This window comes from Python bivittatus, unplaced genomic scaffold (genome assembly GCF_059951505.1).
Source record: "Python bivittatus isolate LINGU-HERP-01145 unplaced genomic scaffold, Pbiv_v1 ctg000680_np1212, whole genome shotgun sequence".
NCBI classification, from domain to species: Eukaryota; Metazoa; Chordata; class Lepidosauria; order Squamata; family Pythonidae; genus Python; species Python bivittatus.
The window spans coordinates 3474470-3493613 of NW_028277095.1; the positions used below are offsets into that span (position 1 = coordinate 3474470).

The 19144-nt window shown below is 40.0% G+C and overlaps 1 protein-coding gene across 1 annotated transcript in view; it reads right to left on the reverse strand.

Moving 5' to 3' along the window:
* PHYHIP (phytanoyl-CoA 2-hydroxylase interacting protein) overlaps window positions 1-19144 on the reverse strand; it is a 39366-nt gene that overhangs the window by 6666 nt on the left and 13556 nt on the right. Inside the window, exon 2 of the mRNA XM_088151943.1 lies at window positions 5797-5980. Coding sequence (XP_088008069.1) covers window positions 5797-5961 — 165 coding nt within the window. The 5' untranslated portion in view covers window positions 5962-5980. The remainder of the gene's footprint in view (window positions 1-5796; window positions 5981-19144) is intronic.

Here is a 19144-nt window from a genome sequence, read left to right on the forward strand (position 1 = left end):
TAAAATAAATATGTTGTTATCTCTAGTAACCCTTAATGGATTTTTGCTGATTAGGACTGCACGATGAGGCTTCAAAGATTTGTTTATAGATAAGAGATAAGATATGGGAAGAGATCATTTGTTGTATATTAAGAAATGGTGATAAGTTACTAAAATTGTTTATACTTATGATGAAGGGGGAAGTCATTTATATATTTATTTTCTTTTTCTTTACTATATTCTTATTCTTTTCTATTTTTCTCTTTTCTGCATTTTCTATTTTTTTCTTTTCATTCTTTTATGTTTTTAGTTCATATTAGTTATCTTTTTAATTGTCATGTTTAATAAAATTATACAAAATTATACAAAAATAGACTGATTTCATTTCATTTTTTGTCTCTTCTTCAAAGCTTTAACAAGTCTCTTTTGTAAATCCAATATAGGATTATCCAGGTCGCTCTCTTGGTTTGTAATTTGTATATCCCTTTTAATTATTAAGACATCAGCTGGTTTCTTTTGTATGTCCAGTGTAACATCTTTTCCCATATCATTCCTTTAGCCTGTCATTTTTAAATCCACTTTCAAATCAGTCACAATCTTGTCCAGTAAAACTTGTTCCTCTTCCATAACATCTTTTAAACACAGTTTATCTATAGAGGCAGACACTCTTAAAATTAACTTCTGAGTCCATTGTTCAAAAACATCCTTTATACTTGTGATGAAGGGGAAAGTCATTTCTTTATATATTTCTTTTCTTTTTCTTTACTATATTCTTATTTTTTCTTTCTTTTCTATTTTTCTATTTTTTTCTTTTCTGCACCTTCTATTTTTTCTTTTCTTTTTTTTAGTTTGTATTAATTTTGTTATATTTCTAATTTTTAAATAAAATTACTATTAAAAAAAAAAAAGAACACCTGAATTTTGAGAGCATCTCTATGGGTTCTCTACCAGATACGGTCAAGCACATAGATCACAATAAAATCAGGGGTTAGAGTTAGGCTTTCTGGCCCCTTGGCACTTTTATTTACTGTCCAAGATGCTGCCAACGTGGTATAGTGGTTAAGGTGTTGGACTGTCTCCAGGAAGGTCCAGGTTCAGGTCATTCTTAGCTACAGAAATTTCTGGGTGACTTTGAGCCAGTCTCTCTCTGCCCCCAACCCACCCGATGTGGTTGTTTTAGGAAAATAGGAAGAAGGCCTGTTCCAAATGTCACTTGAGTGAAAGGGAAGATATAAATCTTGCAAATACAATAAATAAATGAGTCTGATCTGCTATAAGACACTTTGCTATATTTAGCAAAGGTTCATGTCCACTCTGGTTCTGTTTATCAGGAATCTAAATATTTATTTCAGTGCCAATGAATTTGTACCAGTCCCATCTTTAAGGGCATTTGTTTATAATAACTGCTGTCTTCCTTTGAGGATGGTCTGTGCTCTTTCTAAATAATCTGTTATGAATGTCTTGGGTGCCATTTCTGATAGAGAAGCAAGATAAAGATCTCGCCAACCATACGGATGCTTCCAAAGAAGCCCTTGTTGGTCCTGAGTATTTTTCCGCCCTGCTATATTGTGATAATATTATTTTCTGCCTCTGAACCTACAGTCGTTCTTCAGGAATAAAGTGGAAAACGGATAGCGGAATTTGCAATTCAGTTACCAGTTCGCCTTTCCTTCCTTTCTCTTTGCATTACTCTGCAAAGAAGGCACTGTTGTTTCTAGATGCACAATCTCAGTGGCTTCATTTACTGTGCGTTAGACTTAATAATCTTAGCAAGAATCCAGGTGCACCAATCCAGTTGTTTTGTTTAACCGCCAGCAGATTGGCAGTGGTTCCTCCACTCCTTCTGATGAAAGGAGCTCTCTTTTTAACAGCGTGAGAAAAGAAAAGGGAGTCAGGCAGATGAGAGGCTCAACACTGGTTGACAACCATGCCCGGGCAAGCATCTGTTCTTATTAATTCAGATCTCATTTTGAGGAATGCTCCGCTAAATGACAATGATCTCCTTGGTGGCTCCAAGAGAGATGGATACGGTTAAATGCAAAAGTCTGACTCAAGAGCCAGTGGGCATGGCACTTCATGGGCCATGCACCAGGATGATCTCCAGGTATAAGTGCAAATTGACACCTGAGTTACTACAGCTCAAGACTTCTAAGAGTTTAATTTAGAAAGAGTCTAATTAGGAAATCTTGGCTACTACTAAGGAACTCAAGATCCAAAATGTGCTGTAAAGGTTCCAGAGGGTTAGTGCAAATCGTCCAAACATATTTTATACCGTAGAGCTTGAATTCCTGATGTACACCCAGTGCATAAATGTATCCATAAACATTTTGGGGGGCCAACCAGGCTTCCTGTCTTATTTTACCCTATTCTTATATTTCAATGTAGTCCTCACCTTCAAAATTAAAAATAAGCATGCAGATACTGGAGAAAGAACTTGTTTTTTAAAAGCCCTGTTTTATGACTAACACCAACTAATACTTCTATATTATGTATACATTTGTAAATATTTAAGTAGCTTTTACCAACCTGCCATGCCTTTCCTTTCCTTTTTGCTCACAGACAAATGGATCCATTAAAAAGTCTTCCATTCTAAGTATCCATCGTTCAGGGATGTTGCAAAAAGTTATTCACTGGTTGGTTAACAGTGTATTTTATTTAATAAGAAGCTGACTCATAAGGCAAGTTCCATTAAATTCAGTTAAATCTAGGCATATAGATTTAAATGTTTAAATCAGTCTGTTAAATTTCTCTAAAGGTAAAGCACAATTCTGTGCTTTTAAAGTAACATGGACATGGGACATACAAACATTGTCCTGAAATGCTTCCTCTTTTGGGGGAGACAGGAATTAAAATATCCTGTTAGGATGGCCCTCCTGCATCCTTTTTTAATAGATGATTTTGACTGGTTAAGTGTCTTCACTGGTCTTCTCCAATCTGGGATCTACTACAACTACAATTCCCAGTAAGCATAACCTTTGGCCCAACACATCTAAGGGCACCAGTTAAATTAGATATTGCTGGCCTGCATTCAAAAATGTGTGTATAGGTAGTCCCCAGTTTAAGACCAAGTTCCGTTCCCAAGGTCTGTCCTTAAGTCGAATGTTATGTAAGCCAGAACAGTATTATTGTATAATACTGTATAAGTAGTATTGTGTAATGAACTCAAACCATTGTGTATTTTGCGATGGCTCCCTTATTAATTTTATCCCCTGTTTTATGTGCTTTTATAGTTTTTTTATTTGTAATTGTTTTTATGTATTCTTTTTAATTGTTGTACGCCGCCCAGAGTCACTTTGCGTGAGATGGGCAGTTATATAAATACAATAAATGAATAAATGAATAAACAAAATTTAACTTGAATCACTGTGTGTTTAATTCAAATTTTGCTACAAGAGGCTCTGTTCTTAACTATGGGTTGTCTGTAACCTGGGTGTTCTTAACCCCGGGGACTATCTCTAGTTATCTGGTGGTGCAAATATTTAGCAGGAAAAAAAAAATCCAAAATATTTTGGAATAACACTGCTTGATCCTCCACACTAGTATCTTTTTCACTGTGTTGAAGAATGACTCTCCCACATGATGTAAATAGAGTGCTCTTATTTTTGTTTGAGAATCATCGGCAGGATCTTTGGCTTGACACGTTCACAGACTGAAAGCACCAGGGAAATTAAAAGAATGGAGAATTACCACACTCATTACATGAACTTTGTTACTGCAGATCACTGTAATATTTATTACCATCAGTAATTTTTCATGAGTAAAGTAATATGTTCCTGTAAAATAATGGAAATATTTTAATGGCTTTATATTTTCTGCATCCCACTTTCCAGGCTGATCCCAGTTTGGGTTAGGTGAAAAAAAACAAGTGATAAACTCATGTTTATTGCATCATATTAGAAGATATGTTCATTTGATATCATATGATGAGTGATATATTCAGGGTTTAAAATCGCTAGTCCCCCAAATGCTCCCAACATTCTTACTGATGCATTATTTAATTCTCACCAGTTCCCAAGATTTATCCTGAATAACATAAAGTCTGTTAAACTTCTCCCTGGAGTGCAAAAGTTTAAATGCACCTCCATGCAAAATTGGAAATAAAACAAATTCCTACAAATGCAAAACTAAAGCATCAAAGGGAAAGGTTCAGCTTAGACTTCTTTTAAACGTACCATGTTTTAAGAGGAGTGTGCATGTAATGTGTGCATTTGCACACACAGGCGCACATACCAAGTACAGGTTGACCACTTCAGAAAAAAGTACCCTATACTGTGAATTTTTTTTAAGAACTTTTCTGAAGTGGGTGGACTGATGGAACACGAGAAAGAACTCTTGAGGGAGCACTGCTTTTAAGAGAGAACGTGGCCACCCCAACAGGCTTCAGTGTTCCTCTGCAGTGCAGTATTGTTTCTGTGGCAACAGCAAATACAGAAGAATCAAGAGCCCAGCAAAAAAAGCAGGGGGAACCATCTAACTGCAGGGAGGAAAAAAAACAGTTAAACATGAAATAGCATTTCCATAGCAACTAACCCCATTCAAAAGCATCAAAATTAGTGACTCCATTTCAGAGGGAGAAGACGTAAGTAACTGATTACATGACTCTTCTGCGGTTGTTCAGAAAGATGCTGTTTTACTGATCCTTTGGCTGTGGACAGATACATTTTGAAACTGCTTTTATAATTACACATCCTTGCTCAGGATCAGGGAAAGTTAGATTTCCTTTCCCAGCATGTCCTGTAGCCGTGTTTGGGTTCATTTGGGACCAAAGTTGCCCTCCAGGGTCAGCCAACTTCATTTAGAGAAAAGAATTTTAATTTCTTTTATGCCTGAGATCAATCAGGAGTAACAAATCTATGAATACCGAAATGGTGTTGAATTGTAATTCCTAGTAACCTGGGCCCTGGGAAATGTAGTTCAGTTGAAGGACTGAATCTTATCATTCCTGGTTTACCCATACTGGAAATTAGATAATGGGCTTGACCATGAGGAAGAGATTTCAAGCCCAATTTTCTGGTATGTCAAAGTTTAACAGATCTTGTTGTCTTTCTCTGTCCTGCTCCCCGTTTTTTACCTTTAACGGTTGCTGGTAAATTTCCACAGAGAATATCACAAACTGTAAATGATTCTTTGCCAGATTTATTTTCAAGGTTTTCTCCTTTAGAAGAGAAAAGCAACCTGTGTAATACAAATGTTGTGGAATTCCAGTTGCCATCAGCCCTGATGAGAAAATTCTGTCTCAAAAATCCCTAACTTTGGTTTAGAAAACTACAATTCCCATAGTTCCCTGGGCTGGAAGAATCACTAATAACCACTTTCAGACTGTAGTAGAGAAATGCCCATGGAGGCTTCCAAGGAAGAATTAGGTTATAATGCGTACTCTTCATCCAAATACTATTCAGATGTTTTAGGGCTACACTTCAGAGCCTTTTCAGAACTGAGAGCATATCAATCACAGTAATAAATAAACTTTTATCATCCCCAGAGTGGTCATGCTGGTTAGGAATGATGGCAACTATCATTCAACACATCTGCATGGGACTGTGCAGTAGAGGGCTGCATACATGTGGGGCTGAAAATGCAGCAAAAGCAGTTTTAGGAAGAATGAGCACAGCATTTTCCACCAGAGTTGCAATACAACACAGACCAGGTTGGAAGGCTCCCAACTGGCAAGGGTTGCTTCTAAGAAGAACTTATGCCAGCATGATCCAACAGGAGTAAAAATAGCTATGAGATGAAGGAATTATCAAGGACAGACAAGATGCCATAACAAATTCCGCCCCACCCTGCAGGCCATCATTTATCACTCTAGTGGCTCACCCGGTGTTTGAACTTGTTGGAGCTTTTGTTTTCCTTCTTGTTCAAATCAATGAAATAGTGGGTAACTCTATCCAAGTCGCCAACATCCATTGACCAAGAAATTCGGAAGGAGTCACACGTGATATTGTTGATCTCAATGCTGTGCGGGGTGGACAACAGCTCCATGATCCAACCAGTTTGGCTCCTACGGTTGGGACAATGAAAAGTTTATCCAAAAGGTTAGGTTTGCAGCAACCAAGACTTAAGACAGGGAGAGATCAGAAAAACAACAGTGGCTGGGCCAGGTAGCTTCTGGAGGATAGGAAGGACCAATGCATGCAGTGGTTAAATCTTCTCTCCTTGCCAGCAGATGCCGAAGTTTCACACATATTTGTGTGTGTGAAGAAAATAGAATGCTTCTGGCACCAATGGAGAATTTTTTTCTTTTTCATTCCTGGGGAGACTCTGAAATCAAAAGGGTGGGAAAGGGAAAGTCTACATGTGGTGGTCCTGGTCCAGGTAGGTATGTCTCCTCTAAAGGAAACAAAGCAACCTCTCTCATATTCATACTTTTCTCCTTTCTGTTTTCTTTTGGGGTTATGTGCTTTCAATTGGAAGCCTAGAAGAGTTCGTGGCTAGAGCAGTGTTTCTCAGCCTTGGGAACTTTAAGATGCGTGCACTTCAATTTCCAGAATTCCAGAGCCAGCCATTGAAGTTGAAGTCCACACATCTTAAAGTTCCCAAGGTTGAGAAACGCTGGCCTAGAGAAAAACACAAAATGTTTTTGTTTTTGTTTTAAATTCCCAATGCATATTTGCATTGCAACCTGGTAATAGTGCACAGGTGAAATCACTGTATGAGGCAACCCTTCTCTATGTTGTTCTCCAACATGAGTGTTTTTCCCACTGCAAATTCATAGGGGCTGGTGAAGCTGGAGACTTTCTTTGATTGTCTTTGCAAGATAATTCTGATTCAGTTAAGAACTTAAATTATCCATCACAGAATTCAGTTCCTGTAGGCTAAAGTGATTTGGGGACATGAAAACACAACTGCCTGGACCTCTGTCCTCCCTGAGGTTCAACCGCTGCCTCTGAAGCCACTCAAATCTAACCCATGCCAACCATCAAAAGCCAAGCCACCTTTGCAATGATACCAATCCATAGCCGCTATCTGTTTTCTTTCTATTCATTCTGAGACCCAGGACCACCTGAAAAACAGGTGCCATTATCTCCACACCTTGACAGAGCAGATGCTTTTGCAGGTGTCAAGCTGTGGAAGGGATAATGCTGGAGCAGATGTGTCTGAGGAGGACTCACAACAAACAGAGGCTTGGCAAGAAGAGGAATATTTTCAGTTTGAAGCCTAGACAGGAGAATCAAGAGATGCTTCTCAGCTAAGGATGTATAAGCATGTGGAGTGAGGCAGAGAATCCTATCTGGTTTTCTGTGAAGGCTGAATTAGCTGTTTCTTGTAACATTCTTAAGAGCGACATAGGAACTCTGTTTCTATAACGCAGGTAGCAATTTGATTGCTATCACTGTGCAAAAAAGAAAAGCAATAATATTTAATTAGATGCCACAGCTTTGGTTAAAAACATTTTACTATACAGGTATATTGCACGTATGAAAGGTAAAGTTGGCATGCAGATAACATGCATTCATACAACTAGGTGGAATACATCTTTTCTATGCATATTGTATGAGTGTGAAACTAAATAAGGTGTATAGTTGGACGTTTGTAATGCCTGCCACAGAGGATGTATGGAGGGAGTGAATGTGGTGTGTTTGCACCTTCTATATGTCCAGATCCAGTGTGAAGATCTAATATCCACCAAGGCTCGGTACGATATAAGACATAACCTTATAATATTTTGACTTATAATACTGATGGCTAGAAGATCACTAGTACTAAAGGCTGGTTGTTAGTAACTACTAAAACATAACTGCTAATAACAGTACTTTGAATTTGCTAAACTTAGGTGATGGGCATCTGGGGGGTGTCAAAAAGTCAAGATGGTGGCTATGATATGGACCTCCTCTTTTCTATGTGCTATAGGATCTAAAGTACTATCTGTCTTTAAAAAACAACAGAGATTACTACACATTCCTTTCAGTATAATTAAACTTCTGAGACACCAATGCTTTCTTCCTGACCAAGCTTGTATGCCAGGCTAAGTTGTAATGTGGTTTGTTTGGGCTTCTGTGCAGTGGGAGCAAAGCCATCTCGGTTTGTAAGCCACATGGAAAACCACTTCTATACTGCTGCCAAAAAGTAACGTGAGCATGTCCACAAAGTCACCAAGAGTGCAGCTGGACTGCAGGGGGATCTTACTGCAGTTACAAAGGATATTTGCCATTTGTTCGGCCTAGGAATTAAATGTGGATATCTGTATCTGTACCTATATGTCTTTTCAAAAAGATATCAACTTGAATGGACTGCTGCACCCCTTGCCTTTCTAAGAGAGGCCACTGATTTACCTGGGAAGGCAGAAAAACACAAAGGGGTCTCTTTCAGAAGTGCAAAACAACACACACTTCCTTTAGGTCTTGTTCAGATATGAGGAAGGTGCCACCCTGGCACTGCCATTCTTGCAAGCTATGACTGATATGAACTGGGAGCAACTTGGCCATCTCTAGTATGTACAATGTAGCAGCTTGGATCAAATGTTGACCGTTGGCGTGAGGATGCTGAAGCACGTACCTAGCTCCCAGTGAAATCGAGAGGCTTGCCAAAGGAATACCTTTCCTATCTCCATTTCCAAATCCCCCAGGTAGGATGGAGTCAGCTTTTCCCAAATGGCAGTTCTCCTGGCTTTCTTCCCAACGCCCAGCCCACGGTCTCTGCGTTGTTCAGCTTTTCATTCTGACGTGCTTCAGATGGAGCATCAGATGGAGGAGGAGCCACTCAGGAGTTGTGGGGTATATTACAATAAGTCCCAGATTCAACTGCTGGTATCTTCAGCAGGGTAGAAGACAGAATCCTAGATAGCTCCTGCCACATAGTATTGACCATGCTGACCTATAATGGACCAGCTTTCACCTAAACTATTTTATCATTTCCTTCAGCTCCTAAGCACATCTAACTTCACAATTAAACAGCTGCTTGAAACCAGGTGGTTCTCCAGGTTGCACACCAGAGATCCTATTCAGTCCTTGCCTTGAGACCATTCTGAGTAAACCCATTTAGTATTGTACTTTGGCCTATACCCACAATTAATTTAAAAACCAGTTGCAGTGCATCATCTGCAGCAGACCCACAGCAACTCAGCCATGGGGCTCCCTACTATTTAACAGGAATAGCCATTTAGGATAACGTATCATCATTTGACTCTGTTTCTATCATCTGAATTAGGAGAAGTTACCCAGGCCCTAGATCTATGTCTGAATGCAATACAGAAAAATGAAAAACCAAAACACTATTAATAGGAAGCCCTGTTGTTGATGCTGCTGCTGCTGCTGCTGTTGACTGGAAGCCCAACAATGAGGAGGGTTGTCAGCTCTAGAAAGTTTCACTCCCTCTAAGAGTACATGGTGGGAAAGGGAAATCTTCTAGATCCATCACAGATAGAAGGGGCCTGCACAGCCAAGAATGATTTCCAAATCTGTCCGGATAACCACTCCAGCTGAGGTTAGACAGGGATAACTTGACAATAGTGATCCGTGCACTAGGAGTGTTCAAGCCAAGCTTGGAACTTGCCACTGGTACAAAATGCCTTAGTTACATTATTAGAAAGAACAGCCTACCAAGAATATATTACAGGAACTACAAAGGCTGCCAGGAGAATGCCAAGCCAAGATCAAAGTGTTTGTCTTGATATTTGAGGCCCAGTAGAGCTTGAGAACGATCCCTGCTTTGTGATTATTTTTTAACAAAAACAAAAAAGAGGTAACAAACGCTTCCAAATAAAAATAAGTAGTATCCTACTCCTGCAATTTAATTACAAACTAAACCAGTTGCCTTCTCAAAGAAGGAAATCGAGTTCTACGTGATTTGTCCTGAAGTAATCTATCCTGGCTGCTTGTAATTATCCAATTGTCTTCTATATGCTTACAAATGGATTGCTTTATGATTTATTTTAATAACTTGCCAAGGGTGGAACTTGATTAGCAACATGTATGAATGTAACTGTGTGTGTGTCCACCCACATTCCCAGCATTGCCAAATGAAATGGAGCCTTAGTAAGGCCGTTTTGGGGGCGGGGGAAGGAGCAAAAGGCTGGTTTTAACCTGGAGATTTGATGCTGTAATATCAACTATTACAACTGCCAACCAAGCAGGAAAATGCAGACAGTATTGCTTCTTACTGCTGCCGTCTGCAACTCTTTCTCACACACATACCCAGATACTGTGGGTTTGTTTGCTTGTTGGTTTTTGTAACAGATGGGGGAGATGGAATAGAGAAGGGGAGACTTAGAACTTGTAATGCAGGGTTCCTCAATCTTGGCGACTTGAAGATGTGTGGACTTCAACTCTCAGAATTCCCCAGCCAGCCATGCTGGCTGGGTAATTCTGGGAGTTGAAGTCCACACATCTTCAAGTCGCTAAGGTTGAGGAACCCTGTTGTAATGGCCTGTGAGAATAATTTTGAGGAACAGCCACAACCAAGACAATAGTCAGATAAGAGAAATCTGAGTCCAAAGCAGAAATGTAATTTGAGAAAATGTCTCAGACTTGACCCTCCCTAGTTCTCCTGTAGTTTTAGTATTCATTTAGTATTCATGGCTTTAGTTTCCAAGTGTGGTCTACCTGAAAAGGCTGACAGGACTGGAGAAGCAAAGTCTCTCAAAACAGCAGTGAAGACTGGCAAGGCCAGAAGGAAGGAAACCAAAATCAGATATGGACTATTATCAAAACACTTTTTAATACACATCTAATATCGGCAAGAAGCCTGTTATCATATAAGAGATGTAGAATTTGAACCCTGCTGTAGGAGAAACTTCTCTTGCAAATTTCCCCAAGAGTCTGTTTAAAATCAGAAACCAGCACACAATTTTACTGAAGCACAGATGGTTTATTTTCAGTACCGGAGGCAGCAAGGCTAACCTAAAATGGATGGGGATGCAACTCTGGCATACAGAGTTATAAAAATTAGAATATATATGTGATTGGATACAGCAGCAAAGTATTTGATTGGCTATAGCTGCAAATCAGGTGTTTAGTGAGGTAATTAGGTCAGGACTACAAAGACCATAAGGGTTTTGAGAAAAAAAAAGTGGGAGTATTTCATGACCATAGTTCCTTTCTAGAGAGTTGCTGTTAAAATGTCCTTGGTTCTCAGGGCCTATGTTTACCTCCTAGTATCTTTGCTTGATTTATCAACATTTTATTTATTTTATTTATATATCAAATTTGTCACTGCCCATCTCGTTAAAAAGCAACTCAGGGTGGTTTACAGAGGAGATAAAATCAATTAAAATATAAAACCAGTCTTAAATAAATAATAAATAAATTCCAAGAATGGTGGAATTGGTGAACAGCTCAGGGAGTGTCATCAGGGCACCATCCACCCCCAGGATTGATTAAAACTCTTATCGCCCCATGCAAACTGGCAGAACATGCCTGGTTCCTCTAAATGTTTTATGGCTGAGCTGACAGGGTTTTTTCCCCCCAAGTCCCCGAGAAGGCGATGAGGGAGGGGATATTTTTGCTTTATTTCATTTGTCCTAACCACCACCTTATTTCTTGTATGTAAACAGCCTTGATTCCTAGATCCTGCAGTCAGCAGGACTTCATCATAAAAACTTTGCAATAACAGCAACTTATCTATCCAGGCTTTGTCCTTGATGCCTCAGTGCTAATTCCTGAGCATGGGTTTGAGTTCCCAAAAATGTCTTTCTGCATCTTGGATGACATTCTGACAGGCCATCTGCCATGATCCAAATTTCCATGTTGCAACATGGCAAATCAGCAATTTTTTAAAAGAGGTTCCTGCCAGGTGGATGGATATAACACAACTAGTTACAGGGAATGTAAAGCAATGCTTGTGAACTGTGGAAGTGTTTTTTTTTTTTAATATGTATATATATGAACTTGGCATTCAGACAAATTTACAGAACAGCCTTGGGAAAATATCTTTCTCTCACATACAATACATTGAGCTATATAACATTAATAATCAAAGCTTACCTCTCAAGGTATTGCAAGGATAAATAATACTTTTATAAAGCCGTTGTGATGTTCTTGCAAACTTGCATCTTTAACAGCCTCTTAACAGACATAAACCAACAAAATGATAGCATTTTGTCAGTCGCTGAATTTTCACGCCAGGATTAGTTGGTTTCGCTAGCTAATTTCTGCTTATCACAGTGCAGAGGAATCCTGTTGGGCTTGCAGAGTGCTATATACTGTAGATGATAAATGAAGTAATCTCATTAGACCGGAGGCAGGGCTTTAAAAGGTGAAAAGCGACTGAAGAGAAGTAAACAACAGGAGACTGCTATTTGCTCTCCAGAAACAAGTGCTCAAGAGTACCAGCGCAATGAAGAAGGCCAGTGCAAGACACTCTTTCCCCATCTGAAGTAGAATGAAGCGGTTAAGCTCAGGAGAAGGGAAAGAAGCAGTGTTGTAAATTGTTCATAACAGGACTTACCACCCAAGCATAGGAGACCAAATGGTATCCATGGCTAGTGATAAAGTAATATTGCAACCTTCTGGCTGAGTCAGATTTCCTTAAACATCTGTATTGGAAATAGTGGTAGGGTCAGATCCAATAATTAAGGTTCTTTTCTTCAGCTGATCTTCTGGGAGACACTTTCCCAGCTTGGTGCCCACCGTTTAGAAATCTCCGTGATGGCTATGCCGGGGCAATGCCCGTGGCTTAAGTTGGGGAAAGATATTCTAGGACCTGGCTTTTGACATTGCTAATTTGGCTTCACAGGTGGCATTTCCCATATACATTGTCTGGGTCTAAGAATGAGGGAGAAATGGAACAGCAAATGTCAAATTGACAAACTACCAAGATGGTGGAACCATGTCAAGATTTTTACTAGGGAGCTAAGCAACACTATTATTCTTGAGGTATGTCAGAAATATCTTGATTATAGGATCCAGAAGGCTTTTTATGCAAAGGCAGAAAAAACATATTTATTGAGTATTAACCAGGATAAATCAGAGAATTGTAGAATTATGGAGTTGGGAGGGATCAGAAGGATTATCTAGTAGAAGCGTCTGTAGGGAAACCAATACACCATCTAGAAGAGGTGGCTGTCCTCTTTAAAGACGCTTCTTTAAAATCCCAAAGGATGGAGAACTCAAAGCCTCTATAGACAGATTGTTCCACAGTGGTGTAGAACTTATTGACAGGAAGTTCTTCCTTTATTTAAGAAAAATCTAGCTCAGACTTAAAGCCATTTTTCCTGATCGTAGTTACTGGGGCAATGGAAAATAGTACCTGATCATCTTCCTTATGGCATAGTCCCTGAACACAGCTATCATGTTTTCCTTTAGTTGATTCTCCAGACTGACATCCAAGTTCCTTTAGCTTGTCCTCATAAAGCACGTCATCAAGTCCCTGTATCAACTTGGTTGCTCCCCTCTGAACCTGTTTTAATCTGTCAATGTGCTTCAGGAAAGATGGTGCCCAGAACTGTACAGAGTACTCCAGGCATGTTCTCACCAGTGCAGAGGAGAAGAGCAACCCTCACTCCCAGACAAAAGTATGGGAACTTGGGGAAGACTGGCTAATTTTATTTGCCATATAGAACCCTCAGAGTATCAATACATAAATTGATCAATAAGATCTTATTGATCTTATTGATTGATTGATTTAGCTTTGCTACCTACTGAGTTTTGCCTACTGCACTAATGGTGAGAATCAACCTGAAACCTCTTATGAAACACATAGTATCTCATAGAAGAGAATATACGTAGCTTAAGGTTGAACTGTGGAGTCCTTGGTGCTCTCTGAGCTTGGTTGTTTGCTTGCAGACATTTCACTACCCAGTTAGATAACATCATCAGTGCGCATGACTCCACTGTATTTTATAATATCTGTATTTTAATCTCTTTTTAACTCCCCTCCTACCTAATGTTCCTCCATAATATCTCCTTTCTATTTTGGGCAGCTTGGTTTAACTATAAAAGTGAAATTTCTGTATGTACACCTCAAGCACTGGCCGAAGTATTATATATATATATGTGTGTGTGTGTGTGTGTGTCAGTTGCATATGTATCCTTGTATGTCAAGCATCATATATGATCAAGGACAAAAGGGCCTATACATACAACCTGCTCCAGTCAAGTCTCCTTATTGGTGGTTCTCGTACAATCACACTAACTTGGTCAAAAATTTAAGAATGAGAGAATATAGATTTCCAGATTCTTGCCCATCCATTGCCTTGGGCTTGGAAACCAATTAGTTTTTGAAAGTTGTGTTTGGGGTAACTGTGCCTTGGCCAGGAGTTCACTACAGAGAGAGTCTTGTTTTTTTCAACTGCTCTTTCTCTGCAGCTATTTTTCTTGGAGGACGAAGTGGGCCAAATGAAGCAATTCCTTGAGTCATGGTGTCCTCATGATACAGCTGACCTATGCAAGACAGGGTCTGCTCAGAATTAAATCGAACCTTCATGGAGTTAGCTGTCAGTTGACCGCTTTTTGATACAGTATTCCCACTACATACTACCCACTCCTGAGCCAGGGAAGTGTAATATGGGAACTATGCATACCGCTAGATTAAAAAATCTGGCCTCCAAGTAAAAATGTGGCATAATAAAGAATTTTTAAGCTAAAGGTCTAGCTTGAAGTGCGATCTCTCTTTGCAGAAAGTTATTCATGGAGGATGCATCTTTTTAAAAAATGATCCTCTGTGGCTGAATCTATTTTATCAACATGCTCTTTCATGATCCCTTTCTGCAATTTAAATAGAGAAGCTCTATATATCAATGTGGATTCGTTTACATTTAATTACACTGATCTGCATTTGCAAGAAGATCATTATTTGAATGTATGGCCAGTCCTTCTGACACTTTTATGGGTTTCCCTGGCCAAGAATTCAGTCTTAGAAGAAAACCACAGCTCAGTGGTAAAGCATAGGTTTTTCACCAGTGGGTGTCTAGTTCAATCGGTTGCATTTCCAATTAAGAAGTCCGGACAGCAAATTATAGGGAAACCTTCTTTCTACCCAAGAATCTGCCGAACTTTTGCTGCTCAGAACTGACAATGCCGGGCTAGATGACTAACAGTCTTACGGAGCGCAGAGCAGCTTGTATTCATTAGAGATCTTAATGAAATGGAAACTTAAACCCAATATTGTGCCCCTGTTTCTTAGCAAAAATTAATGCAGAGCTAGGCACTTTCCATTCCAACTGAATGTGACTAAAGCCATGGGCCAGGGTGCAGGTTGGAAGAAAGATGCAGATCTGGTTCGGGGAAGTGACTTCAAAATTAAAGTCACAGCAATGAAGGGAAAGCATTCAGCCTCCATTCATCCCAACCGTTTGATCACTCTGGCTTTATACATAACATTATTTCAACAAAAGGGACTGATTTGATGGGGTGAGGCTCCTATTCGAAGGAGACAAGCCTATCCACCCCCTGCCTCTAGGCGAGAGGCGTTGGATGAGTAATTTCCCAGGGTTCCTTCTCCTTATTTTTCCTCTTCTAGCAACTGTGTAGTTGTGGATTACATCTTGGACCACATTCTTTTGGTCCCAGACAATTTATTTGATGAGAGCTGGAGAGGAAAATTGCAATGAGACTCCTGAAGCCTGATAGCTGATTGTATTTTCACTATTCCTGCGAATATTGTATGGGTGTAATTGGTCTGGCATCACTAAAGGAGTCCTGGAAATTATAAGGGGATGAAGATATTGAGCATTATTGCTTAAGGAGTCAGAGCCTGCTCACACAACTGCAACACCCATGTTTTCCTGGGGAGATGAAATTACAGTAAAGCTAGTTAAAGACCGTCTTCTTCATTTTGGGCTAGCATTTAAAAGTTTCCAGCCATATTGGAGACTGTTCCTTGGCTTTTCCATAAGAGACATTGCAACAAGATACGTGCGATGCTTAATTTGAACAAGAGTTTAGACCATGGGAGTTAATAACAATGTACCTGCATGGTAGATTTCACGTACCACAGCATATAGCATGGTGTTTCTCAACCTTGGCAACTTTAAGATGGGTGGACTTCAACTCCCAGAATTCCCTAGCCAGCCATGGTAGCTGGGGAACTCTGGGAGTTGAAGTCCACCCATCTTAAAGCTGCCAAGGTTGAGAAACACTTATAGCATATAGCAAGATTTCACATTTTTGGAAGCAAGGAAATGTATATTGGCTTCATTCACATGACATGTTTTGCTTAAATATGATTCTTCAATTAATCTAGTTACCTGGGTTTGCACAATACACTGAGCCATAAAATGACCACATGAGCTGGGCTAATACAACACGTTAGGAAAACATTGGCTAGTTTGTGATCCAGTGTTTTGTCTGAACACAACAATTCTGCAACTCTGAAACCTATGGACATAGCTTTATGTTCCCCACGTTGCCTGCAATCAACTCTCACAGAGAAATTAGGATGGCCTCCTACAATCATTGGCACTGCTTACAACACTATTTCTGCTCCTGGAAAGTCCTCTGAGTAGCCCAGGTCAGGAAAAAGACGCCACAAGGACTATTGGAAATCTTTTTTGTTGTTGCATGGTCCCCTCCCCACCTTTTATACCAAAGAGAATCAAGGCAGGGCAGTCTTGAGTTTCTCACTCCCAGGGCTAAGCTGGTATCTACCTAAGGGCTGTGGAAATCCTCCTTCAAGATCATCTCCACATCCCTCTGCAGCTCCTGACCGTTATCACTTGTCCACCAAAGAATCTCCACCAATCCAGAGTTGATCTTGCTTGAACCCCAAATCACACCCCATCATATCTTTCTAAAAACAGTCATGGAAAGGACTATCCCAAAAGGTGATGCAGGCCACCTTCACCTCACCCACTGGATATTTGTTCCACTATTATCTTGGCTCTAATTACAGTACATCCATGATCCTGTAAATTCATTGTGTCTGTCTCCCATGTTCCTGAGTCAAAACGTCCCCCATTTCCTCTTGTTTCCTTAGAGATTCGTCTTTCCCCCTTCAACTTTCTCCTCTTTTCCTCTCCTTTCTTCTCATCTCATGAATTGCTGCTCCTGCAACATGGATTACAGCTTTTCCCTGTCAAATGGCTTCCCCTTGTGATGGCTCCTTTTGTGCTCAGAAAAGAAAGGCCCTGTATTTACAGTTATCTTGCTGGCAGCCCCATGCTTGCTTTTTTCTGACAGAATTCGGCTGATTGGAACTTAACCTTCTGCTGGTCTAATAAACCCATCAGAGGGTTTATCCCTTTGTGATAGCCACTAAGCTGCAAGAGGAAAAGCATCAGCCTTAGCAGAGAGCTAAACCAAGTCTTATCTGGGCTCTCACAGGCCCATCTTTAAACAGAAAATTGCAGAGCTCCACGTCTTTAATGAAAGGGAGGGAACAATTGGATGTATCAGGTTATCAGCAAGAAACTGAATGCTCAAGGAGCAAAGAATAATAATAATCAGTCAGAAATGTCCATAATCACAGCCTTCCAGCTGTAGCAAGCCCTGAAGCTGTTGAAACATGGGGAGGTTAAAAAAATCCATGTAATCGGAATCAGGGATATAAAAGCCCAAATGCAAAGGGATTGTTACTTACCTGAAAATACAGTTTTAAAAAACAAAGTTGTTTTAGGACCTTTGCTAAAGCTAAGCGATTCTGGATTGGACACCCTGCCCATCTCTATCCTCTAGAACCTGAAGGAAGTCACATTAGATTTCATACTGAGAAGAAAAATTCAATACGCAGGCACTATTTTGAGGGACCTGTAGGAATTATGAGACTGACCTCAACACATCTGGAGACCAGACTGAAGGAGGATTATTCTCCTCACGGGCTTCTTCACTGAGCAGAGATTTGAAACCTACATTCATCTGGCCCATATCTGACACTTAACTCACTGCTTCTGTCTCAAAGGAAGCAGAAGTGAAGCCCAATGATCAAACAAAGCTCTAGAAGTAACCTGCATAATTCACAGTTGCAGAAACCCAGCAGAACCATTTGTGTGCATGAACTGCTGTCTCCGCCCCATACCTTTTACTTAGTGGTGTTGGCTGGAAAGCTATGTATATTTGGCATGATTTCCACCCACTCCAAGTAGCTATTGGCTGCTACTTCTTTCAACTACAATCCATGCTGGTATTTGTAGTGGTTGCCCTTTACAAATAAGGTCCTGCCACTCCTGGCCATAAGTTGACAGAATCTGAAAAACATGTCTTGCTCAATTTTTCATTCCTCACTTCCTTGAGTGGTAGAAGAATTTATATTAATCCTTAGTAAACATCTAGATTCACCATGGTGGTCTCCATTAGTTTCCCAAGCAGTATCACGTCTTTGCACCTCGCAAGACTCCTTCTCAAACCAGTTTCTATGTCCTGTATCTTTTATATTTCATCTTCTTAATGGCTCCCACACATCTTCAGTACAAAGGCACTACTTTGAGGGACCTGTAGGAATTACAAGACTACCTCAACACATCTGCAGACTAGACTGAGGAAGGCTGTGGTCAATAGCTAGCAGCCATCAGCTACCAACGCTCATTTAAGCAAGCCCAGGATTGCCCCATTAGCAAATTAAATATATTTTTATTGCATTTGTAGTGCATTCTGTGGCTTTGATGCACAAAAAGGCACGCATGATTTAACTTTATCTTATGGCTCTATAAATATGGGGTTTTAGACCATGAGAGGTGCCTCTAGAACTAATCTCCACACTGCTACCATAAGCATAGTATACTAGAGATAGATCATGGCTCCCACCCCTTACTGTCAAACATGCTGGCTGGGGTTGATGAAATTTGTAGTCCAACAGCTTCTGATGGGCCAGAACTGCCAATCCACCTTTGGCAAACCACCTCAAAGTCCAGGCTATTTCTATGTGCAGGAAAGCAACAATAGCATAGCTGGTTGTGATAGAACCTAGCCAAAATTGGCTGATGTTAAAAAAACTGAATTAGGCCCAGTTAGTATTTTGATGGGAGACCACCACAAAATCCTAGACTGTAGACTAGAACTGGGAAGTTGAGAAAACATTCTGGAGAAAGACAATGGCAAGGTATCTCCATACAGCACTGTTGCCAAGAAAACAATACCATGTGTTCACGTAACCATCGGATTTTTCTTTGTAAAGTAACAATGAGCTTTAATTCTTTAAGCTTTGTTTAATACACGCTTCAGTGCCCACCTCTGCATTTTTCACTGAAACTTAGTTACGTAACATTTGTTGACAAGTTGTCCAAGGCAATATCCTATGAAACCAAAGCAGGTTCAGCAAAAGCTTAGAGCTGGGTTCTCCTCTGTCTTAGCTGGTT